The 27,090-nt window shown below is 37.8% G+C and overlaps 2 protein-coding genes across 5 annotated transcripts in view; one reads left to right on the top strand and one right to left on the bottom strand.

The window, feature by feature from the left end:
- Window positions 1–8,876, top strand: part of Stet (stem cell tumor) — a 374,089-nt gene extending 365,213 nt beyond the window's left edge. For all 3 annotated transcript variants that reach the window (XM_077407423.1, XM_077407422.1, XM_077407424.1), the window contains exon 10: window positions 525–8,876. In XM_077407423.1, coding sequence (XP_077263549.1) covers window positions 525–766 — 242 coding nt within the window. In that variant the 3' untranslated portion in view covers window positions 767–8,876. The remainder of the gene's footprint in view (window positions 1–524) is intronic.
- A 1,888-nt stretch (window positions 8,877–10,764) lies between these two features.
- Slf (C-type lectin domain-containing protein slf) lies at window positions 10,765–26,162 on the bottom strand. 2 transcript variants are annotated; one of them, XM_077407023.1, is made up of 4 exons: window positions 26,025–26,162; window positions 24,574–24,715; window positions 14,154–14,333; window positions 10,765–12,143 (listed from the first exon to the last, which is right to left on the bottom strand). In XM_077407023.1, exons 2-4 carry the CDS (start codon window positions 24,713–24,715, stop codon window positions 11,761–11,763), a joined length of 705 nt encoding a protein of 234 aa, XP_077263149.1. In that variant the 5' UTR covers window positions 26,025–26,162; the 3' UTR covers window positions 10,765–11,760. The 2 variants fall into 2 exon arrangements, with proteins under 2 accessions (XP_077263149.1, XP_077263150.1); XM_077407024.1 differs by having other exon boundaries at window positions 24,574–24,710; window positions 26,026–26,096.
- Between the last annotated feature and the right edge of the window lie 928 nt (window positions 26,163–27,090).

Here is a 27,090-nt window from a genome sequence, read left to right as displayed (position 1 = left end):
AAAAGCCGCTGAGGAAGCTGCGGGAAAGCTCTTCTCTCGACGACACTTCGAGAGCTTCTCAAAGCTCGCCGTCGGCTCGGCTCTTCGTGGCATTCTTACTTTTTTTGCTCTACTCTCTTTCACTTTCTTGTTTCTCTTCTTGTTCCTCTCATGCTTTCCTTATCGCCTTACTATGCGCCATTTTTATCGGTACTTTCAAGGCAGACAACCAGAAAGAATCTTAAGAGAGAACACGCCACAATAAAAGCATTTTTTCCTTTATTTTTTTACTTTGCTCGTTTTAAATTAATTCACCAATCTGTTTGTATCTGTTAATTGTAAATTTACTAATTTAAAAAATAATAAACGTAGAGTCTATATAATTTTAATTTAAAATTCAATAAATAAGATTATTAAATTGAGCGTTTATGGATAAAGTTTGAATTGAAACACGCGTGAAGAAACGAGAGGCTCGAAATCACGCGTAACAATTCTAAACGGGCAGTAAGGAATTTGTATGGAAATCTTGATATCTCTGATTGCAGCCAGCGCCGACGTGGGCTTCGCGATCTACGACAGGTACGCCGCGGAGCAGATGGGCCCGCCGGTGTCGTACGTCGCCCATCTGACGGGCGCCCTGGCGGGCCTAACGATCGGCCTCTTGGTACTGAAGAACTTCGAGCAGCGGCTGCACGAGCAGTTACTCTGGTGGGTTGCCTTGGGCGTCTACGCCGCCTGCACGATCTTCGCGATCATGTACAATCTGATGCACCCCGACTATCCATGACGCGAGATCAGCTTCGCGTACGGCCAGCCGAGGCACACGTAACGCGAAGCTGATCGCTCTTGGAAGAAAAAGAAGAGGAAGAAACGAAGGAAAGGACGGGAGACGCCGTCATCGTCGAGCAACGTCGAGGGAGATTTTCAAGTATCGCGGACTCTCGATGGCACACTGAACTGTGAGCTAAATCGTTCCCGAAGCACCGAAGGTGAAGGATACGTAAGGAACGAGAGTTACGCGATGGGGTCGTCAGCAGTCGTTCTTCTTAAAGAACGTGACTTCGATCTCCTTCCGCGCGAAAAGGATCGCTAATAGTTTCGTAGTATATATTTTCTTCCAAGCCGGCCTGTTTGCGCGCGACAGTCGAGAGACGCGACAGAGCGCTTGTCGAAAAGAAGCGAGAAACGAGCGAGGGAATGTAATATATTATCGATTAAAAATTCTAAGGAAGGAAAGAAATTCGAATGGAAGCGATAGTGATCAGTAAAAGCAAACGCGATGCACTTCCGGAAAAAGAAAGGAGCACGGAGGAAGAAAAAATTTTGCGAATGTCCTCATTAAACGTTTCATCTTTGCTGTTCGATAAGCAGTCCGCGTTCGTTTCGTCATCCCGCGAAAGCTTCTTAAATGCAACGTCAGGTCTACTTCATCACGGCGGAATGCGGGCGATTTTGTGAGCGGTGTAATCATAAAAAAAAAAAACTGTTAGGCTCGCATACTCTTGCCATCAGCGGGACAACGAAACGTTATTGTTGCAAGATGAGCATCCTGAACCACGATAAAATGTCTTCGCGTGTCGTTCTAGAGAACGACGGAGCAGCGTACGGGAAGGTTACGAATAATATTCTTCTTCGTCGGTTTGCGGGAAAGAGGAAGTCGCGTGATCGCGAGACTAGTCGTCCAATCCCGTCGTCGCGCATTCTTCCGTATTCTGAAGAAAAACCAAAGAATCAAGCTGCATCACGAGGCCGGTCGGCCATTCGGAAAACGCAAAATCCTTCAGGAAGGAGGCATTTCTATCCGAACCTGAACAAGCTGCAAGAGGAATTCTCTCTTATGGCATTCGTTTATTTCCGCGTAATGCTGGCCGCATTCGTCCTCGGAAAAACCAAAGAATCATACTCGACTGTGTGGACAAACGCTCACTGTCCTTTGTCGCGTTGTTGAAGAAATTTCTTTGCTCGGAGACGAGAAAAAGAAAGAAAAAGAAGAAGAAGATGATGATAGAAAGAGTGAGAGGGAAAGAAATTGGACAACAGCGAAGTAAAGCAACAGAAGAGGTAAAGAGGAAACGGGAGGACTTAATGGATCCTTCGCGGTCGATGAAACATTGTACAAATGACCGCGACGGAGAGGTACGAAGATGATGTGAAACAAAAACCGCGGTCGAGAAAATTGGTAACTCTCGAAACATTCGACTCGCGAGACGAATTCGTGGACGTGGACGGAAACGTAGAAGAGCGGAATGCGTCGAGCTTGATGATGAAGAGCTCGTGCCGGTGGGAGATTTTTTCGATCGAGATGAATGATTAGCCGCGAAGAAAATCTACAGAGGAGAGAGCAGATTGCTAATTGATCACTAATTCGACGATAGTGCGTTAGAATACCGCTAATCGAATCGCGCAAATAATTGTGAAGTATTCATGGAAAACGATGTGAGTATTGTTTATGAAATATATATAATAATCGTTTTTTTTTATATACATTATTATATCTGCTGGAAGATCCATTTGTAGTGGAGAGGCTCCGAGTTGCCACGAAGCTCTCCTAAATTAATTAGAATTTATTTCGTATTTCTCAAACTTTTGTAATCGTTTGGCGTTACTACTGTTTTCTATACATGCTTCACAAATGTGTACAATTACCGAGTTTATGTATTATTCTTTATAATATGTGTGATTTCGCGAAGAATTTATGAACCAAAACAAAAATCGCAACAAAAATTCGCTGATATTCGGATATACATTATCGCGCATAGATAGATCGATCATAGGAATGCAGATTCACCAAGTCATAAAAAAATTCATCCAAATAGCCGTTGCATATTTTCCGTGTCATTGTATTACATTACAAAGTCTTGCGCAAAAAATTAAAAAAAGGAAGACACTTTCAACTTCGCGCTCGCGAAAATCGAATCACGCCTCTGAACGCAATATCGTCGAAACGCGTACTGTATCATTGTAAAGAAACACTATTTAATATTGCAGAAAGATAATATTTCGAGATAAGCATTGGGACTATTAATTGTGTACATAAATCAAACAGCATTTACGCTTCGTATCGACGCGCATTGCCGTTCGCGCGATTGTGATTTTCGCGAGAGTGCACTCACGGAGCTTTCTACATGATGGATGTAATAATGCGCAATGCAACGGCGATCAAGCCTATGACAAAACAACACTCGACCGATCCTGTCGGTCGGTTTTCAGTCGCTAGTCCACGCTTTCGATAACGACCGCTCGTTAACGTTCTCGCAAAATCCCCCTGACGGCGCATCTGCCTACGCGCGCGATCATTAACGCGCATTAATTGTAAACCATTGTAAATACCTGTATATAGCATAGAGACTTTGTGTGTTTTTGCGTGTGTATGGAAGCGTTTCACGTAAGTAAAGAGGAGGGAGGCGCGAGACAGAGCGAAGAAGGAAAAAAAATGAGAAGAGGAAGGGAAGAAGAGAGTTCGAGTCGGATCACAGTCTAGTCGTTTCGCGTCGTTGTCGTAAGTATATACATATACAAATATACATATTGTATTTAAATCGATGAGAGAAAGTGAGAGAGAAAGAGCCGCACATTCTCGGGAGAGCACACGCTTAGTGTACATAGTCACACGCGAGACATATGTTCCTCACCTTTAATTTATCATCGTGTCATCGTGTCTTCGGAATCAGATCGTACGATTGCCGCCCGCGTGACGTGCGACCTAAACGATAACTGTACCGATGATGGCCGCGCGGTATTCCGATAATGTTTAGCGTTTATTCGTGGCTACTCGATGAACCGTCTAGACGGGCATTTTCACCGCGCGTTTAACCGCAAATATAATTGTTTAATTTCCACCGACAGAGGATATTTATTTAGCCTATTATCTTCATTACATTAAACGATTACAAATTAAGTTAATTAACTACAAATTGCTTTCACAATTACACAACCCCATTCGAGTCCTTTTGGATTGTATTATGATATAAATTCATAAAAAATACATTTTTTATCATCTATCACACAGGAAGACAAAGATTAATTTATTTATAAAATTATAAGAAAGAGAGAGTGATGTATCAAAGTAACTGAGATTACGGAAGAGCTTTGTTCCCCGCAGAATATGGAAAGTCTATAACTTTGCCTGACGGCTCATTTAGCGTTGAATGCGCGGTGACTGATAAAGTCCAAAATCGGAAGCTAAACGCGACGCTGAACAAAGTTCGAATACTGCGAGCCAAAGTCTGTACAGTTAGTTTGGATAGTGTTGCGGTATGTGTCTCTCTAAATGTTTAGTTATATAAATTGCTCGTTTGTCGAGGTAGCCCGACGCACTGCCTATTTTGTAATACGACTTAGCGCCGTGCGCGCCTTTCGTTTTCTCAAAGTCCGCCGTTTAACGCGATTCGCGTTATATAAATCGCGTTAAACGTAAATGCCCACATTTTTCTGCCGTTTCTCGTGGAAATATACCGGAAGAGGAAAAAACACGTTTGATTTCACGTATGTGTTCTTGGGTAACAATTAATTAGCGATTATATTATCATATTCCTAATAGCGACGGCGCGCAAACCTATATTCCGCGAAATCCTATATTTATTTTTCGCAAAAAAAAAAGGGAACACAGCTGTGTTATTCACGAATCCCACGTGTACGAAGTACCCAGTTCTTTCCGATATTTTTTGGGTTATTTCCTCGGCTCTGGGAAACCCTACGCGAGTGCCACGAGGTGAAATATGTAAAATCGTCAATTAGTCGACGACTGAAAATTATTTTCCCATACTTACGCGATTTAGGGTAGCGCGTTTAACGTTCAAGAGAGGAAAAAAGCTGGAAATTCTGCCCGGTAGGTTTCTCCTTGTTTCGACGGGGATCAAACTAATGTATTATTATTTATGTTGCACTGGTTGTAGTGTAATAAACGATAACGTACGATACCAAATAATACATAAGATTTAGTATGAAACAGTAATATATTATTATATTATTTTTATTAATATATTATTGTTAATTGCTATCGCATCTTTCGTGGCACCAAGGATGAAAGTAATTTCTAGTGCTGGTATATGGCACGGCCGGCCTGAGTGGCGTAAGACGGAGAAGTCGTCTTCGAAGAGTAGCGGAAGGAGCTCCAAGAGGACGCGAATCGAGCGCGAGCGAGAGATCAAACGAGAGTAATTAACGATGCTAGTCAATTAGTACCCGCGAAGGCAGCTAACGCCAGATCCTAGCTTAAAGTATGACGGCTATGTAACTCGCTTTAAGACGGTGAAAGAAGGTCGAGATACCGATGACGCTGAGAAAGAAGGGTGACGTAAAGAAGAGAGAAAGAATAGGAGGAGGTCGAGGGGTCTAAGGAGCTTTAAGGAGAACACTGAGAGAGCGAGAAGAGGACGTTGAAGAGCGCCAAAAAGGTGGTTGCTCAAAGAGTCGAGGAGACGAAGGAGAGCTTCGACGGTTGGCTGGCTATGTCAGTCGACAAGTGTGTACTTGGCGGAAGAATGCAAAAGGGGAGCAAAAATGTCGGTTTCTAACAGCGAGCGGCCGTATCGTGCAGCGGCTCTAGATGCGACAATTATGGTCGAAAGTATCCCACATACGGAACTGCAAGTATTTCCAATTGCCGACGAAAAAATAAACACTCTATATTATAGTGCAAAACCGAGAGCATCTTTCATCAATTTTACTCGTACATAAAATAACTAATAAAACGGGTTGAAATGAATGATCAATTGGGAATTAAATGCATTAATGCTTGGAGAAATAACTTACCTAATTAACTTATCGAACAAATAACGGGGCAAATTAAGATTTTTATCTTCGGTGCGCATATTTATCGATAAGTCAATAAACGTTGCTTCTATTGTTACATAAATAAATATAAATTATTAATGCAGAGCAAAGTTATTAAGTTTATATCGATAAATTGAACGTGATTTTCGTTATGCATATACAGTCTTGTTAAATATTTAATTCGATTTGCTTCATAAATGCGGCAATGATTTGAGTTCTTTTGAAGTGGTCTGAACCTTTCATAACGCTCGATCGATTCGAGCTCCCATTAATTACCATCGTTGTTAACGATAATTTATGCATCGATGAAATACGGCCCCCGCCAAAAAGAGCCGCTTTCCCCCAGGAAAATCGAACAGGTGTCGATCCGTTGGCTATTAACATCCAACGGGGAAACATATAATTTAGAGACTTCATACAACATTTATGGCGTATGATTTCCATTTTATTAATCCACCGTCGGGTTAAATGACGATGCCAAAGAGCACGCGCGACGCATAATTATTTACACACGCTCGTAACTCGAATGTGGGAATAAATAATACGTCGTCCGAAATCCCTCGCCTAAATGACCCGCATAATGTGTATACCTAAGTGCTCTGGCGATGATACTTCGTCGCATTATATGTACATCTAATGGCGTGATTGAAACCGTGAAGGGGAAACGCGTGCATATGAGTGAGCCTTACTCAGGAATTGCCATTATATCGACGCGCTACAATATCGCGTTGCCGGCGAAAGAGGATTCGCCTCGAAATTTTTTTCAGCGTCCGAGCAATAATTGAAGCTCGCTCTTTTCATGAACGCTCTCTCATCATGAACGGACTTCAACAAACAAACGTCAAAGTCGTTTCGGAATCGAAATTTCTTATCAACACACATCTGTCACCCTTCTAAAAGCGTCATCGGATTTCCGATCCGGGTGTCCAGTGAGCCCGAAAGAAACGAGAAAAACAACACCGGGAAACAGCGTCTCGCTCGAAGCTATCTGGACTTTAATTTACGCTCTGCCACTCGATCCGCGTTCGAAAGCTCGAGTTTAGGTCACTGTATCTTCTTTTTTTTGTTCTTTTTTTTTGTTTTATTTAAAAGAGGGCGACGCGCATCCCGCCCGAGTGCGTGTAACAATTGCGTATGTGTGTGTGCATCCATGCATGTTAATATTTAAAGCAAATGGATATGCGCGAATATTATGTTTGTTCGTAGCGATCGAGGATCGTGAAGTCTACGATGGAGCGCAATGATTAAACTCATTAGCTTAATTTCGTATCGTACATATCGTAATCGTTCCTACTTTAGTTTCTCTATAACTCTGTGATGTGTATTTAAATGAATATATTACCGCAAAATTACGATATGTCGAGTATATATGTCGAGTATGTGTATAATGTTCATCTTTCTCGAAGTCATCTAGAGATATAAAATTTGTAGAGTACATTTCTCTATACTTTGAAAATTTGTTTGATACGGAACTGTTCTGTAGGCAAACTTTCTCTTTGCCTGCCGCTTTTTTACGGTATATAGTATTCGTTAAAAAAAAAGTAAGCCAATGAGTCACAAGTGTGTTGAGTTTATCACGATCCTGGACATCTGAAGCGAAGATGCTCATGAATCTGTTATGTATCGATATATACGTAAATGGAAACGATCGCATAATAATTTAACAATTAATTTATTATTGTATTATATAGAATATATTGTTATTATTTAATTACCGTGAAAGGACGCGTGAGTTTATGTACAAAGTAGACCGAGAGTGCGCCAAGAACCGAAATATTTTGCCGGATTTTATTATTATATTTTTTTTTGCGCCGGTATTGAATAACTGAAGCGATACATAACGGGTCCAGCGGAAAGCGGCGCGTGTTTTATCCCGTACCGTTTTTTTTAGTCCCCTGACTATACGATCTTCGATCGAGTGATTAAGCGATCGGCTGAAAAGCGCGATCCGTTAATTTTTATATTGTGCGTGTCACACTGTCATTAAGTAGGTATAATTATTTATTGGTGAAAGTGGAGGACCCCGTACGCGTCCGTTCGCGGAGAAATCTCCCGGTGTGTCTGTTCGTCATTTCGTTTTATTTTTAATTAGCTTGCTTAATACAGCAAAGGCGCGCCGCCGCATCATAGACGCACCTGCGACCCCGGCAACACCTGCGACCGTCGACAATTTCGGCGAGACCGGCGTTCGCTTGGGATATTTTCTGAAATTTCATCATTAACTCTCAACCGTATTAGCACTAAACTTACACTAATTTTGCGAACGCGTGCGAAATATTAGACAAATATCGTACGAATCTTCCTAATTAATCCTACGCAACGTAAAGCAATTATCACGAACGGAAAAGATAATTAATATCGCGAAGACATTTTACGTTTACGAATAAGTTACCATTGGTTTGTCAATTTTCTGTATGCGTCTTTATGTAATAAATTAAAAACACGATCGATGTAATTAACCGTATAGTTACCTTGAGTCAAAAACACGAATATGTAAATTTAAATTATTGAATTGATCAAAGCAATCGTTAAAAGCTTGCGTTCGAACGATGATTAAATGTAAAACTGCGAGTATGTTCGAGTAAGTTGTGGTCGCGCGATTTCTGTTCCGCAGCGAGAAACTCCGAGATGCTCGATCACGATAACGATAAGGTCCAAAGACACACAAGATGGACTGCATGAATACACAACTGATATAGTAAATAAAATAATAACGTTAATAATTTATGTTATATACGAACAGTCACAACTGTACACAAGCCAAAGAGGTGGAACTAGTAAAGGAGAGACAGGGAGAGACAAACAGAAAAAGAGCGTATGTGTGCGTGCGAGAGATGAAGAGAAAATTTCAGGCATTTAATATTAATTGTCTTCATCGTACGTCATTTGTCATTGTTCATCACAAAGCATCGTCATTGTCATTTTTCACCATTTATCATTGTCGATGAATTAATTATTATTCTTATAATTATTGTCATCATTATTGTATCATTATATATATAACGTATATATATATTGTACAAAACGTGATAACTACGAATCCTCGCTTAGATAATTCGCATAGTAATTTTCTGTACACACATTCGCCGCGGCAGAAGAAAAATACAATGGTATTTAAAAGATCCAATTGATATTATCTTTTTATACCTATGACCAAGCAGGAAGAATCTCATCGTAAGTCTAAGTTTAAAATGCAGATTATGAAAATTATACGTACTTCTAGCGATACAAGAGAAGAGGATAAAAATTCGTCAACTCTTTTAAACATCTGCATCTCAACAGTAACGATTGTAAAAGAATATCTGTTGATTTGTTACTGTTGAAATAAAGATCTTTAAATATCAGACGACTTTTTAGCATTTCCGACATTTCTATCCCTTTTTTTACTCAATTTCTATTTTTAAATCTCTTTAAGGTGTAAAGAATACTATATTCTACTTTTATATATAGAAATAAAAAATTAATTTATTAATTTTCTATCTTATTTGTTTGTGCATTAATTTTTGTATAATAATTGTATAAATAAGAAATGTCATTCCGTTATTTATATACATTTGAGTATAAAACTTGATCAATATTATATATCATTATAACTAAATAAATTATTATTATCATAATTTTTGGCATTAATAATTACGTCATTGTTATTATTACAAGAAACTTGTGTACTATTTGAAAGGAAGAAGATAATACGAAAGGTAAGAAAACTACTTTGCGCACTACGTTATCGCCAGCCGATTCAGTTGTTTCAGTGAGATATATTGAGTACCATAAGTAGAGTTTGTTTATCATCAACTGAGTATTTTTATTTGCTTGCTGAAAACTTTATTGAAAAAATATTACGTTTTAAATCGCGAAAAATCGACAAAGAATTAGAAAAATACACTCAGCACGAAGATTGTATCAGCTAAAATTTCAAAAAATTTCAGAATTTCAAGAATTTTTTCAATTTTCAAATATTACAATTTCAAAAATTTGAAATTTTAAATAGCGAGATATAAGATCATGAAAATCGACAAAGAAAAATTAATTGGTAAGAAGAGTATCTAAAATTCCAAGAATTCCGAAAAAATGTGATCCCAAGATTTCCTAAAAATTTAAATTCAGGATTTCGAACCATAAAAATCCAAATTTTTTAAAAATTGACAGATGTAAGAATATAATTAAAAACATAGTAAAACAAAGCATGAGAGCAATTCGAGCAATTCAAGCATTTCAATTTTAAAACATTGAAATTTTGTTATTCCTTTCTTTTATTTATACATTATGAAAAAGGCTATGATCACATACGTAACTTTAATCACCGACAAGATATTATTAATGTTGTATGGAAATTTGCATTACTCTGCCAAAATTTGGACAATTAAATTACAATATATTTATTTTATAATTTATTACTATTATTTTATAACAATATTTATTTTATGATTTATTATTGGATATTATGTTTTATAAGTATGTTATATATTTATGGCAGAATAATTCGATTTTATTCAAAGCGTTAATTGATCATACAAAGATTTCTTATCGACGAGACGGAATTTACTTCCAGCGCCAGGTAAAGTGAGACTTTGTGATCTGCTGTGATGGTACAATCCTCAGGGGCTCACATCTGTGAGTACGGGATTGGCAACCCCGAGGTACCTGAGCTATCTAGTATCTAAGGATATAATTAGGTTACTTTAGTTGAGAATATAAATAAATAAGGAGACATGCACATGTAAATCACTTATATCTACTTAGAAACATGCAAAATTATTAGTATTAATTATATAGTTAAAACTAAAGATTACTTAAACTGTAAAGATTTCAGGAATTAACTTTTTAAATCAAGTTAAAAGGTTTTAAATAATTTTTTACTATATTTTATATTTTATATTTTAATAAAAGAATTGTTTTTAATTAATTATATAATTTTTTAAAAGATAATTTCTTATTGTAATATTTTTGTAGGATTATGTACGTAGATTGAATAATATATAGGATTTAATACTAATTAATAATGTATAATTTACGTAAGATTAACGTTTATTCATAAATGTACAGAGACTGCCAGCCAAATTTATATCAATAAATACATGTACACAATTAATTACTCTCTTCAACGGATACTGTGATTACAAATTAAACAAAGTATAAAATTATTGTTGAGTTTCTTCGATACGATGAGTACAGAAAGAGCGCAGTGACGAGACACGTTTGTTCAATAATCTAGCAAAATACATTTTTTCATGCTACAAACTTTTGCAAGTACAATTGCAGTAAATAGATATACGTTTATTTTTATTCAAATGTAGCAATTCATATTAAAGTCACAGTACCGAATAAGTTTAGATTGAATTAGTCGCTATACAATAAAAAATTACTCGCACAATTTATTAATTTTACACTTTCGCTTCTGTTTGACATATTTTTAATATTGCGTTTTCAAAATTCATTAAAATTATTAGAATAGGATGTAAATTAAACGAATTACTGATATTTTATACAAGATTTTATGATATCCGACAAATCGCTTTTTCTAATTTTACTTTTTAGAAAATCCCGTAAATGATTCTCCGATGATCACATCATGGAAATTCATACAAGATATGTCGGCAGTGATGTGTGAATTAATAAAAAAAAAAGACTTTAGACAATAAAATTATAATTCTAGCGAGTTCTTATTTCGGATGACACTCGATCGAAAACACTACACTACATTACAATATTTTATTATAAAATATAATTATAAAAATTAAAAAGATCGTTATTATATATAAATTATAATTTTATTTTAATTACGAAAGAATTACGCGGTTTTTTTTATGTCATATCTAACACGATTGTAAAAGATTCTCCGTGATCATCCAAGAACCAAGAATCGCCACGTGGAAATCGCCGCGTCCCTATATTCGGCACGTGTCTCGTCGGCTCCGCGACGGGAAGTATAGAAGGAAAGTGCTGATATGACGCTGATGGACGATCGCATGATCACCACGTAGGTGTCGGTTGACCGCGATCGCTTTAGAGGCGAATACCGCGGTTGGTGCTGGCCACGTAGTTGAGCAACTCCTCAGAGTCCTCGCAGACGAACGGTTTCTCATGGTAACACGCAACGTCGTGCCAGGCGATGCCGTCATTGTAAACGTTGTTCAGGACGGACAGGCAGGACTCGTTGGTGCCGTTGATGTCATACTCGGCATTGTCCGGCTGCCTGACCTTCTTGTGGCCGGTCTGCGACCACGGATTGAAGCCCCAGCCGTTCGGCGCCTGGTTGGTGGGTGCCATCTTCTCGCGATTCGCCGACCAGAACCAGCCGTACAGGGCCTTGGGCTCGAGGTCACGTCGATTCTCGCAGCCCTTGAAGTCGCAGAGACGTCCGGACGTCCAGATGTAAGGAACGTCGTCTGAGGAAAAAAAATAGATTTTGCGTTAAATCGCGTGCTTGTCCCAAAAAAAAGGCTGAAAATATATCTGTCACAGGTTTAGCAGCCGTTAAATTAGATATTTTATTTATTCCCGAAAGTATAATCCGAGAAATTTTGTGTAATCGAAATTAGCTTTAAACGATTTAATAAATGGCGCTATACCTGATTATATTAAATGTAAAATTCAAACTTAAGTACACACTTTCGCGACAACTTTTACTATACTATATAGGAAACGAAACTGATGAATAACGTCAAGAAAGAAAAAAAGCATTTTTAGGCACAACCAACGGACGCTGACTTATAATTTCTTATCGAATCACGATGATTACAGAGAAATCGCTTTAAGCACGGTAGTTCAGTGTGCAGACTGTGGGTATGAAAAGTCCTTCCAGCGTGTAATTAAACGAGAAGACTATAGTCACGTAGTATTCCTGAGCAAAATCAATTCGGTACCATCTTGTACTTTCGCCGGATTGCAAAAAGATTCATGCACCGCGCGCGCGCGCGCGATGCTGTTATATAAAAAGACGAGAGTCTCTATAGCCTCAACCCACTTCAAGACCCCCGCATTACCTTGAAAACTGTCGTTACACTCACCGACTCGCCTCCCACGATTCCTCTTCGTGATGAATATCGCTCGTGATGAACAGGTATCATCACGATTATGATAATTGCGGTTAGAAGCGACAGTGAAATCCGACAAATGTTCCGGCAATTTGTATTAATTCGCGGGTGATCTACTGCTTATTCAATTTCCAATTCATGCGATCATGATCGGCATTGCGGTTTAATTTTCCTGGGTCGTCGATGAATTAATTCTTCGATTAATTATTTCGATTTTAATCATTGAAATAGCAAATTAAATTGCTTGCGTCGTCAGATAAACTTTTAATCGTTTTTTTCTAATCGAATTATAAAATAAAATAGAAATACATTTTTAACGACCAGCTATATCGGCAATTATTTATCACAACTTGCACAATCATTCAAGTTCAACGTAGTTTCTAGTGTTAAAGAAAAACGGAAAAGAAGCAAGATACTCTAACAAAAGTAAAAGCAGCTAAATTGTAAGTAAGATATAATCCGGTTATAATTGCACTTTCGGTTCTTATGCTTAAACGCATCGCGCTGTAGCCCGAAAGGTCGTAATGAAGAGAATGAGAGGGTAAGGGGGAAGCATCGTCGTTAATCATCCGAATCGAACGCGCAGTGATGTTCCACGTCGGGCCGCTTGTTTCGAAATACTGCCGAATGATTATCGCGTGGATGAAAGTTGCCGTGGTAAATCGCTGTGTCGTTGTCGATATTTATGACTCGCTACCAGAGTCACCATTACGGTTGTATGCCGTGTGAAAACTTTCTAAGTATCCATATACTGTCAAAGGGACGCGAGTTGGATTTACCCTTCTCGATTCGAACAAACTTGAGAATTCGTACTTCCCTACTCGTGCGTGTCGTGCTGCGATGCACTAAATAAATTATAAGTGAAATAAGAGGAACTGAAAGCGATGTTTCGTGTTTGCTAACGATCGAGGGATGTAACTCTACTTGGTAGACGATACTCTACTAGGCGTTCATAGGTCAAATTTAAATATATATGTAATTTTTAAATACGAAAAAAAAAATGCACAGCAAAATATTTAATACGTAAATTATTCTCGATTATAATAGATCCAACCGATCTAATGTGTAAAGCAATGTGTATAAGTCTAAGAAATTTTGTTATCGCGAGTAAAGATATATTTTTTTCTTTCGGCGAGGTTGTGCTTATTAAAATTATTTCAGCTACAAATATGACCTCGCGCCGCGTTTTTCTTTTTACATGAACAGAAATGGAGCCGTTTTGCTATTTTGTCCTTCGATCATGCATTGATATCTAATTTACAATGTGGAACAGTAAGAATGATTCATAAAGGAGCGACGCGCAAGTATCTACGTGTCGGCACGTTTCATGAGAGCCCGACCGTCGCGAGATAAAGTACTTACTCTGCTGGATGAGCCTAAAGACCATATTGTTTTCTTCTTGGGTTTCTATCGAAATGAGATCCATGCAGTACTCCCTGCAAATGTTTCTAGCGTCTAACCAGTCCACCTTCTGATTGGCATGAGCTGGCACGTGCCCGCTGTAGAAATAGTTGTGCCCTCGGAAGTTAAACTGCTTCGGCCCTGTAAAATATTTTATTATATAAAATCACATTTAATATACTCTATTCCTGTAACTTAAACTTTTGTTAAATTACTGTTAATTCAAGCACATTATACATTATTTCTGTTTCCAACAGAAGGCGAGAGATTCGAGAGTTGGATAAGAAACTGAAGTAGCGTTGTATCGTGTCTATAAATGTGAAGAGTATTAGCTTCCCTATTATCATCGCATTATTCATGGAGGTGTCACTCGAGGCTTCGCAGAAAGAATGGTAAATCGACGATTATATCAAACTTTGCAATCACGCCTTTCTTTCCTGTTAACAGATCTCTCGATTTAACCGGTGGTTGATAGTTCAGGGGTCAAACAGTGGTTGCGATAGGGTAATCCGTAGATCTATGCTTCCCGCGATCAAGAATGTGTCTGGCTAAAGTCGGCCGCCACCACACACACACACTTGACCGTAAAGAAACAGTCCTGTCCACTTGAAAGGTCGAAAGATCCTTGCAGAAAAACGTTCTTTTCAGTTTCTCATCAACTATCAACGTCCCACTGTACTTAAATAATCTCACCAAGCGCGCATAATAACGTACATATCAAATAATTTTTTCATTATATATCCCGTATTTTAACCCGTACGTTTATTAGCGTCATCGCGTATACAGTGTAAATTACATTTTGTGTAATGAATAAAAAACGAAACTTGTTCGTCTCAACTTTTTTCAGAGAGACCGTAGACATACATTACGCGTATAGGGATGCGTAAATGTTAGAAAGGGATATTAATCAAAACAACAAACAAGAATATATTTCTCGATCAATATTGCGGTTTCAGAATATGCGACGCGCATAATAAGAAACACAATTTATAGAAGAGTGTACTTTTCATAAATTCAGCACAAACTGACAGACGAGATACGGCGTAATGTCTTTTACTTGAGTAATGCTGAAAAAATGTTTACTAATTCAATTAAAAGACTTCCCACGATTTCATGTGTAGCATTTGTCTTATACGTTGCTGTCGCGTCGACGCGGTCCGCTATTTCTCTCTTAACATTTCGTAATGCCCTCGGAGAGTTCTCGACGCGTTTTCCACTAAACGCTACGCGCTACCAGGCACGGACACACTGTTTCGCCGAGCGTCTCGGCCGGGACCGCTAAAGCTAAGCACGTTGTTTTATTCCGCGGGCAGGGAATCTGTAATCGGCAGCGGCACAGCGGCAGCGCATCATTATCATCCGCTTTAAATGTCAACAGTCTTACACTTTTTCCCGATATTTATGCAGGTATGCCTCTCCCTGTCGACGATTTACGACGTGTGTCTCATTATGAGCGCCTAACGCCGCATTACGAAACGTATACGTGCATACGTATCATTGGGCTGCGTTACAAGGAGCATCTCTTTTTTCTCTCTCTCTCTCTCTCTCTCTCTCTCTCTCTCTCTCTCGTTCACTCGCTATGATATAACGTTTTATATTCCGCTGCACGTGCGATTCCCTCGCCGCGCATTTTCACTGTTTTCTTTATCCTCTTCTTCTCGGCCTTCCCTTCGATTCCTTCGAACCGATTTTTCGAATTGCTTTACCATTCGTTGTGACATATACGTAACCCATATCTCGCCGTTATTACAGGCGCCGACATCGCGCGATTTTACGCGATCTTAAATATCTGAAAGGCATATCTTTTCAAATATGTTTCGAATGACAGAAGGTTCAAGCAGAATTCTCGAAAATTTGAAGAGACTAAAAATCTCAATATGCAGTCCATTCCATCAAAAAATATTTTAATAAACGACAGAATACCTAAAACTATATAGATATGTATAATAAAGAAGAATAATTATTTACAAAATCACTATACAAAATTGTATGTTTAGAGAACATTTCAAAATACTTGTGGACACATATTATAATATAAAACGATGTTTCTTCTATGATTCAGAGAAAGGAATAATATACGAGTATATGTATATATAATTTATATTTAATGCTAATTAAAACGACTGGATTTGCGCGGTATCTTTATTTTTGGCAACTTGTCGGCGGCAACGGCACTATGTTAATTGAAGTTTTTTACATGATGTTATATGTGCGTGATGTAAGAGATAGCCATCAAATTTGAATAAAACGAGGAACGACGAGCCGACTGTATCTCCAAGTATCTACGCCCTTTTACATTTTACTGCTCGCACGTCCTTGCCCACGTATACGTTTTCAGCCAATTGATGATTTCGCCTGGTATTCGTGAGGGATTGAACATGCTAATGTCAAAGGTTGATAATGCCAATGGCAATTTTACAGGCAACTGCTATTTTTTATATCTTTCTTGTACCATTATAATTTAATAAGCGTTTTCGAAGCTTTGGTATATCCATTTGTGAATGGAATAACACTGGACAGAAGAATAAATAGCTCCAGATATCTTGTTTCTTACGTAGGTAAAACGACTGTGGTTTCATACAGCTGCACTGACGTGGTAATAGTTTAAACAATCTTGCGAATAAATAGCGATTTCTAATAATTACATTTTGAGACGTTTATTGCTGTTGCTGTTTCTGATGAAATAATAAATAAATAAATAAAAGATAACGCGATTACTTTTTGCCGGAAAAGGCAATAGCTTTAAGTTTTAATTGGAATGTCTTTGAACAAAGTTTCTCCGCGGACGAGTCGTGTCAGCTATTCAGACGCTCAATTCGAGACTTCGCCGTGCAAAGGCGATTATGTTGCGCGTATCGAGGAAGAAGAAAGACTGTCTGTTAGGATTTACGACATAGGACAAAGTCGTGATTCCCGTTGTCGGTATAAATTTAACGAAGACTTCGCGTCTATGGAAGATAAGGATTTTATATCCCAGTCGCGTCATTCTGTTCGCTCATGGCGTTTGATGCATGGGATGTTTGAATCGAATCGAATGTTTCGTAATACGAGCGCTCTGATTAGCGATTCCCCCTGTTTTATATTGTGCGTGAATATTGCTTAAAGATACCCAATAGTCATTTAATAGTTCTTTAAATTTAAAAGTTAGAAACATTATGAAATAAAAATGTTAAATGATTTTCATAAGCAAATTTATTTAAATTAGAAATATCTTTCTATTTATGACCATAATATCAGTCATGTCGCGTACATCTTCATTTCTACGACTAATAATAGATAAATCGTTGTATTTCAGTATCGATAATGGAACGCCGGCTGCCGGCACTGAAATATGAACAGCTATCGGTGTCGGTGATAGTTTTTTAAGAAAATTGATGACGGGAACGTGATTTCTGCCGCCTCGTGAATATTAAGAGCTCTATTAAATAATCGTAAAATATAACAACATGTCGCGTTACTCTTGATTAATGGATAGATGCTTGACACTTTAAAGACTATCTCACAAGAGTAATATTCGACCAGCCCCAGTAGTAATATATTTATAAATAAAACGAAAAACACTGCGTATAGGTAAGAGTTTATCGCGATGTTGCAGTCGTCGTATTTAGAGAGTAATTTACGCTTCTGTATTGATCGGAGTCACGTGAGGTGAGTTCAATGTGTTAAATGGAGAGGCGAGCCACCACGTGTGGAACTGACACGAGTTATGCATCTCGACTGCATTAACCGGAAATCGACACGTAAATATTATAAAACATACTACATGCGTTTACACTGTCGTGTCATTATGTGGCTGCCTTAGTTTAGATCGATAATTTCCATTGAATCTTATGACGGGTTGCATCAATACGATCGCTTATCTGTGCGTGTCGTCAGTGTGATAAAATATAGATCGATACGCTAATGCTTAAATATTCTATATTATCGTGGAAATAATTAGTTTCATGTTCATAAGAATAAATTTTAAATCTAAAAATAGGTTTTGCGTTATAAGAAGTAAACTCAAAATGAAATAAATTAATTAGGGTGTACCCAGCATAATAGTCTAATATAAAACAATATAATAATATATAATACTTTTTCTTCTTTTGTGCATAATTATAGAAATTTTAGATTCAGGATTCAGGTTTATACAAATGTCACGTGTTTCATTATCATGCGAAAGTTAACGTGTATAATATTAAATGCGTATTATTAAGAGAAACGGTAAGTACACAGAAGATGACTGTGCGTGATTATATCATCATTAAACGTGGCGGATTTCTTTTCCTTTGCTCGCATGCAAAGACAACGGTGCATCCGCGTGCATCGAACGAAAAAAAACGTTCGCCTCTTGTCGGACAATCGCAATTTACGATCGTTATGTCAGCATCGATTAAACATTTATACCCCTGGCGCGTCTCACACGTTTGTGTCAAGGAACTCGCGACAGTAATCGCTTTTAATCGTGCGAGCTGTTGCTCACCAAGGTTCATAACGCAGATTCTAACGCGATACTAATAATTAAACAATACATTCATGCATCAGCTTGATAACAAATTAACGAAAATACAAAACTCGAAAGAATTTAGAATCAAATCTTTTGTTTTTACAGCAACATAACGTTGAATTATTTACTTGAACTTTTCTCATACAAAAACTATATAAAAATCTTTTTAAGTCTTTAAAAAATTGTCGATTTATTGAAAACATGGGCAAGAGCAAATATAACGTTTTATTAGAACTTTCGCTACATGCAATACTGCCACTTTCTATCTTTGTATAGATGACAATTGAAATTCTGCATTTAAATTCGATAAAGTATAACTGCAACTACAACTGCTTTGAAATATTAAGTTTAGATTTATCGATCACACTATACTGATCCATCGAAGTCACTTAGCATTCAGCAGCGGTAATTTGCGGCTTAAACTGTAAGAGCAAACTGTGTTATTTTCTACGACGAAATATATATTTCTTGACCATACAGTCCATCCATTTAGGATGGAGAGAAAGCTGATTTAGTAACGTGACATCAGTGCGGCTTCAATGTATTTCGAGGCATTTGGACAGCACGATTCAATTCCGGCATTACCATCGAAATATCGTTTTAATCTCGACGAACAAATCGGCTCTTCGGAGAAAAGTATCGGCGTTTAATTGACATTACTTCCCATAACAGAAACAATCTAGACGAGTGCGTCGCTTAATGAGCGACATAATAAACGTGTACATTATAATGAGCGAGCTTCTCTCGTAAAATGCGGATGTTGCTACAATCGCAGCCGATCTCTGCTAATTGTCACGCAAGCGGATACTAATCGTGTGCGTTTTTTCTCCGCGTGTGAAATCCACGAGTGGCGAGACTCGCAGGCTCTTGGAAATGACGCGTCATATCCTCGATGAGGCGCATCACGTCATGATAAAAATAGGTAAACGTTCGAAAGCGCAATTTCTTTGAAGGAAAAAGAATTCTTGCATTTTTTTCTTACTGTTTTTATAAGAATAGTAAAATATGAATACAATGACCCATGCCTAATGGTATCAAAATTTAAAACGCTTAATCTGAAGATTGAGTTTTACAAAATGTAGTGCCACGAGATATACATAACGACATGAGGCTATAATAAATTATTGATTTAATACCCGTTATTGAATTTTAAGGATTTAATTAATATCTATGACTAGGCAACAAAAGTTATTATGTCTACGGCCATTCTAAATCCAATTCGGACATTAGAATATTAAGCGTAATTAATTCCATTGTTTATTATCGCATTTGTGTTTTAGCGATAAACAAATAATCAATTAATTATAATAACGATTAAACCGTTCCCTAATTGAATCCTGCTCCACGAGTGAATTTTCGACGGGAGTCAGTTTCTCATTCGCGAACGAGATCAGTGGGTCGACGGCGAGTCGTGAATAAACAGCGTTCAAGCACGCAGGCGAAGGAAAAGGAAACTCTCCGTGGCTCTCCGCACGAGCTGCCTGGCGAAGGTGAAACTTTTTCTCTTTGCACGACGGGTCAATGGGTCCCGGCACGGCTCGTCTCGTATGGGGATAACGGTTTTCCCCATGCTCTTCTCTTTCGGTTTATCGCAAAGCGATCAATCCTTGATATTCACGAAAAGAAACTGACGATTATATTATCCGGTAATATTCTCTCCAGTAATGACAATTAGAAAAGCTTATTTCGCATATGTCAAAACTTACACATTTCACCAAAAATATGCTTAATGCAAATCCAATATTTTTTTCAGAGATAGTATACGGAGACTCAATAAAAATAAAGAAGTAATATCTCTTTTTTTTTATTATATTGTAGTAAATTATGTTTCATGCAATAGTTATGTAAATCCTTACAACTGTCCCAAAGTATGCGGATAAAATTGAACAAAAACGACTATATTTTTTTGTTCAATAAAAATTATTACGTAAAAATTGTTCTGATGTATCATAAAATGCGTGTAGCGATATCATATTATGAAAATACATTTTTATATGAATCGTTCTTGACCGTTACATGCGGTTACATGTGTAAGCGACACGCGGAGGGATAATCTCCGCGAAGAGCGTTGTTGTCCGATTTCACAAGCAGTTCCCGACATTTTCGTGGCGATGTAGCGCCGGCCTTTTGTAGAGTTGTCAGTCAGTCAACCTCACGACGAGTAAGATTGCAACAGCTGATCGGTCAGCCGCACTGTCATAAGGCGATTTAACGGCGATTTGTTAGCGACGGTCTTTTATTCGACGTCAGTCGCGTTGCGCAATTGTGATTAACGGCGGCATAATACGTCGATTAACCCTACGCGCGATTGTCTGCCTTAATTTTTTTTCACTCCAAACTTGCGAAATTATTGGATGTCCTTATCACGCTTTTGAGTCCATCGTGAAATCGTCCATAGTTGGGTGAAGTCGACGCTACGAGTCGAACAGCAACATCTTACGCAAACTACGCGAAGTTTCTATTTAATTAATTATATTATTTTTATTTTAATAATTATATATTACAGTTATTATTTATTCAATTACTAATTATGTGTGTATTGATATATCGGATCATTGCATGTAATATTTCGAGGTTAATATTCTACATTTAGCGTGTAAAACAAAAAAGCTATCTTATAAGTGCAGATTGCTATCAAAGATCATACGCGCACTATTACATCGCGTGTTAACAAGAGATCAAGGAATAAGTATAGCTCGCAAGCCTATCTTTACATTTTTTTTCTTTATATATACATAGCAATATATTACAATACTTTACAGACCACACGTATCGGTGATTTGACGCACAAGGCAGATTTTCACTTCGCGCTAGGCTCGACAGGAAAATTTGAAAATTGTATAAAATTACCGCATCCAACAGCCGCGACTGTAATTACAATACGCGCGAGAGTAATGTGGTAAAGCATGCGGACACTTAATGGCGTATCTTCACCGTATATAATAGCACTGTCGGACACCGGTTTAATAGGCCGATTGGTATATTATATAATATCCACGGCCGATACTTGTTCACATGTTACTCAACAAGCGTGTCATTACCGCTTGCTTTAAGAGTATAAGACACGCACGCACACATTACGTGTTCGATTGTATATACTATAACGGCTGCACGGTATTCCCGTATAGTTTAGAAAAATTAAATCATAATGCGCTTCGTTAATCCTTTATATTAATTAGAGATCCGACGAAAAGATTTGACACATCGAGATCCACATCCGATATAGATGGACATATGAGCCGGAGACCGAGTGAAATAGTGGTGCAAGTCCTACGTGATGATATGCGAATGCAGACTAAAACTATTGCTCATATATGTTGAATCTTTCTGCAGTTTTTTATGCGTACTTTTGACACGGCATAAAATTAATTCTACAGCTCACTTCTCATAGAATCTTTAGAAATATCATCATAAATTTCATATATGCTATGCACCACAACATTGCGCGTGTACTTAAGCGTTTTCGCATTCTTTTTTCGCCGCGCGGCGCAAACTAAGGGTTTGTGTCGGTATTGTGTTTCTGCACATTCTTCGACGCGCGTGCACCTGCATTGACACGCTTATTACATACTTTTTCTCGGCGCAAGCGCGCGAGGATCACGCTATATACACCTGATTACTATATTGACTTAGTCGCGGCAAACTCTATCCTGCCATCCTGCCTGCGATCGGGCATTCCAGGGGAGCGAGCATGCAATCATTAGGTTGTTAGGTGATTGTGGTCGTATCCGAACATCATTACGTTGCACCATTGCGGCAAAGCCGATTCACTCCCACGGCCTACTCGTGCCTCTCACGTTATTAAATACCGTGGAAATGCGACCATTTGGAAATTCCGTATCTCTCCCTGTCCCCGCGCTTTGCACATTGACTCGCGCGAACGCGTTGCTCTACATATTCCTGCATATTCTACTTGTTTCGTTCTTCTCGGTTGCAAGAGACAATCTTTTAGCGCGTTGGCAATGCAAACGCAGCCGTTTTCTCTCGATAATCTTCGCTCGCACTGACGTCGTCTCGCGCTAATGAAGTAAACTTTCTTTCTTTTTATACGCGTTACAAGAGTGGTTATATAATACATCAGGAAGATACGACAAATTATACTGATCGTAGCTATAGTCAATCAAGGTCGTTAGCGTTACTTTTTAGCATCGTCTTTTTTCTACTTATATCGATAGCCAAATATGATCTACAAGAGGAATAGAGAATCATGACTGAAGTTGATGTTAATCAGTTTTTTGAAACCAGTATTAGCTTCGATGAGCTAACATTTTCTGGCTGTAGACCGATGGTATTAATAACTCGCGAGAGATAGGCGAGAATATTACCATTTGAATAACCATCGATGTCCTTGCTATGACGTCATTAACGAAGATCTTACTGAATTAATCTGACGCGTATAACAATGTTGAGACATCCTTGATGCGGAAATTGTCTGACCGAAGGCAATGCTAATTCAGTGATGCTTATAGTATTGCGTTACACAAACGGTCATTTTGTGAACTATAGGCCGCAAGACTGGATCGGAATACCATTAGTCGAGGAGATTGCTACTTAAACGAGTAGAAAGCAAACGATTGTCGCAATCATTCGGTAGCAGAAACGTAGTAGATATTTATTGCATTGAGAAGACATTAAAGTGATACAATATTATTCAAGGATAGATATTAGAGATACATTGTCCATATCTATTTCTTTTTCTTTTTACAAAACAATGCGACTTAATCATTTTATACTCATTACTTTATTATGATAAGACTTTATCTTTTTTATTATTAGAAAATACAAATATATTACACGTTATAAGCTAACGAAATATATTCGTTTTGACAAAGTTCTGGAAATTAAGTCGATTTTTGCAATAAATGAATCGTTGAGGCACGAACTGGCTATTTGATCAAGTGGCGTCGAGAAAGTGTACATCGGACAAGATAAAGAATCGCCAGGAAAGTTCGCGAGATGCAGTATTATCGGGAACCTGTTGGTGGTAACAAAGTGGACGCGCAAGCCGGTACCACCTACTCGCGGCGATCAAAAGTGAATACCCGGGGCGCGTGCTTACACAAGAGTCGAGAGAGGCTCGTCTGCTTTTAAAAGTAAACTCGTAGCTCGTGAAATTGCGCGAGGGGCCTTCCCTTCCCCTGCCGCCTTCTTAGCGTGTATCAGCATTGTAACCTCGATTCCTTTGAGAGACGGCACGACGCGACGGTGCCGCGCGCCCGAGACGCACGATTGCCCCTTCTGCGAGCTGAACAACGATGAAAGTCCGCTGCGTTTCTTGTTTTACGGGCGTTTTACGCGCGGGTGATCTAATCGAGGCAGGCTCGGGCCGGTTTCGTGAGCGATGCGCATCACTGTGTCACAACGCCGAGTTTTTCCATCCACCGTGAAAACTCGGTTAGAGGCAGTGCTCGCACGCGTAATTAGACCGTTTCACGATTCGCTCCTGTATCTATTATCCCACTATTGTAAGATGTCATAAAACGGCCGTCCCTCCTCATTACGAAACGAGCGACGAGCTAAACTTATTAAATCTTGTCAAATAAATTGCGCAAGTGACAATCCACCAACAGTCTAGACACAAAAGTACTCTATAGATCTCGCGCGTGTATAATAAATTACGTTATGTTATCGCAGATCGTAATAATAATTATCTGGATGGATTATCGATCTATTTGATTGATGTTTCCAGCTTAACTTGCACAATATAATAGGCGATAGGTATTATAAATTTACTAATCCTGTGATGTCTCGAATTCACAAACCGTGCAAAATCGAGTTAAATAAAAATTGGGCTAAATTTTTCCCCTCGCAATGCACTATGATGCACTACTGCCCGCAGCGGGCGCAAGGGGGTGAGTAATGATTGAAGCGTCGATGCCGGAAGGTACTTACGATTTGCGCACTTTTGCGGTATTGGAAGAGACAAGAATCTTCCAGGTCGGTTACTGTGCGGTCGAGCTTCATTGATCGCCGGCTCGGCGTTGGCGAACGCCGCGAGGAGCACTACGGCCAGCGGCACCAGCATCATCATCATCTATCACAGAATAATAGAAAGAATATTATTACAAATAATAAAGGAAGATAAATCACTTAATTTTGCAATTTGAGATAATTTTCGTACATTTTTTTCACATTAAAAATAATAAATGTTAATTTGTTGTATAGCTTTAATTAATGCATATCTCGAATAATGTAATTGATAATATATACCTTTTTCAGATTATATAAAATATTTTTCTTAGGAGTAAAAATTATGTGTCATGATTGAAAGATAATACATAGTAACGAGTAAACAGTGAATATACCTTATGAGCAACATAAAAGATCTGTAGGCAAATCGTTAGGCGATTTTTATATGTTAATGAGGATCTCCAGGATCAAGTTATTAAAATATCGATTCAGATATCGCAATTTCATCGGCTTATTACGACCACTCTGCGACAGTCGGTGAGAGTTTCGTACGTAATGGGGTTGACATACAGGTACGCGATTTCATTTCACCGACACATACAGTTCCTTTCCATCAGGCAGAAGTTTCTCTTAGGGAGTGTCTCGTCTAACGAAGTCGATTTTTTTATGCATGGACGTCAGTACGTTAATTATTCATTCGTTATGTGATCCGTCAAATCATATCGACATCGATTGAAAATTTCTCCGGCAAGTTGAAAAACAATATATCAAGAAGTATCAAATATCATTAAATTTATATTGGAATAATTTTAGAAGCAAAATAATTTTGTGGAAGATAGTAGAAAATTTTTTAATGAAAATTTTCTTTACAATTTGTATAATAATTTATCTTGTATACGTAAATTTTTACAAATTGAATAGTAATTAATATTAATTATGCTATATATAATGTACTCTCTCCTTCTTTCTCTAAATGATATTGCTTTCACCGAAATTTTATAAGTCTTTTTACATCACTTGCATATATAAATTTATTACATTCTAATCCGCTAGGGTACATTTGTGATGACAAAACAATAGCAATTTTTATTTATGAGAATCTCTATTGTATGTACTATAATTACGAAAAAGTATATAAAAAATATAAAATATAAATAAATCCGAAAAAAAATAAATAAATCCGAAAGCTGTCCAGTGAGTCTTAATTACGAGCATGATTTAAAAGTTTTAGGAGTTAAATTTCGCTTAGTTCAATTTTCGATGCTGCAGATAAAGGAAAAAGTATACTTTACCTTAATTGTATATTTATATGTGCATATTTCGCGTTTTTGTTATCATAAATGATCACAAAGATTTTTATCATTTTGCAGCATCGAAATTAGGTCACTGAAATTATATCGTAGATTTCAATTCGTCCGGATTTCAGCACTCACCTTGTATCACTTGTCTCTTGGAAAAATATGGATAAGACTTGGAAGACGGCGGTTAAAGAAACGTGGTCACTGATAGGATATGAAGAGACAGGCACCTTCACCGTCGATTATATAGAAATGGTCCCCACCAGGCCGCAGACTCATCCCACCCTTCGCTACAAGGACCCAGCGAGATGTTCCGTTCGAGACCTTAGTCATAATTAGTTCGGATAATTGAGAGTTAGAGATCCCGTGTATTGATTCTTGAGAAGAAGGCAGTGGTGTGCCCTCGCAAGCGACGAGAGATAGATTTCACATTTTTTTTCTCTTCCTTTTATTGTGAGCCAAATCCGGTCCGCTTACAGGAATTAAAAGGATGGATTTAATGGAAGAGGATGACAGGCGATAATTGATTGACACAGTAAGTAACGAGAATAACTTACGCCATCATTCTGTATAAGACTCGAAGATATTATCTCTGGGATGCTTCGTTAATTTCAATTAAGTTATGATTACATTTTCGCAATGTGCATAATACAGTTTTTAGAATAATGATCATTATGAGATATAAAGAAAATAATTGTATGTTATTAAATAATTTGATATAAGGCGTACATTTAATTTTATTTATTGAAAATTTATTGCTGTGTTTTTATAAAATCCAAGTTTTTATATATAGAAGAAACAAATCTATATTATTATTAGAAAAACCTGCATGTACTGAATTATAAAAAAATTATTATAAGATATACGCGTGTAAAAAGAAAAATATAGACTTTCCTATAACTGTGTAAATTTTTTAAATGCAATTCTATCGAGAGAGAAAGATAAGATTGTTCGACGGTGCATCGTGCATCGATCCGATCGAACTTAAAGCGGTCGAGCGATCGATCAATGTTCACCTATATATTTTTCTACGCGTTTAATGATAGGATAGGTTGGAGTTAACAGCTAATAACAGTTGGAGTAAACTCTTTGTTCCCACAATCGTACCGGCACGATGTGTTGGTTACACACGATCAGCAATTTATAACTAATTTTTTTCACATGTCACGAAGCTACACGACTAATGTTTTAATATGAGTTT

Source organism: Temnothorax americanus, unplaced genomic scaffold (assembly GCF_048541705.1).
Source record: "Temnothorax americanus isolate GAGA-0224 unplaced genomic scaffold, ASM4854170v1 Scaffold22, whole genome shotgun sequence".
Lineage (NCBI taxonomy): Eukaryota > Metazoa > Arthropoda > Insecta > Hymenoptera > Formicidae > Temnothorax > Temnothorax americanus.
This window is presented reverse-complemented; position numbering and strand designations above follow the sequence as displayed.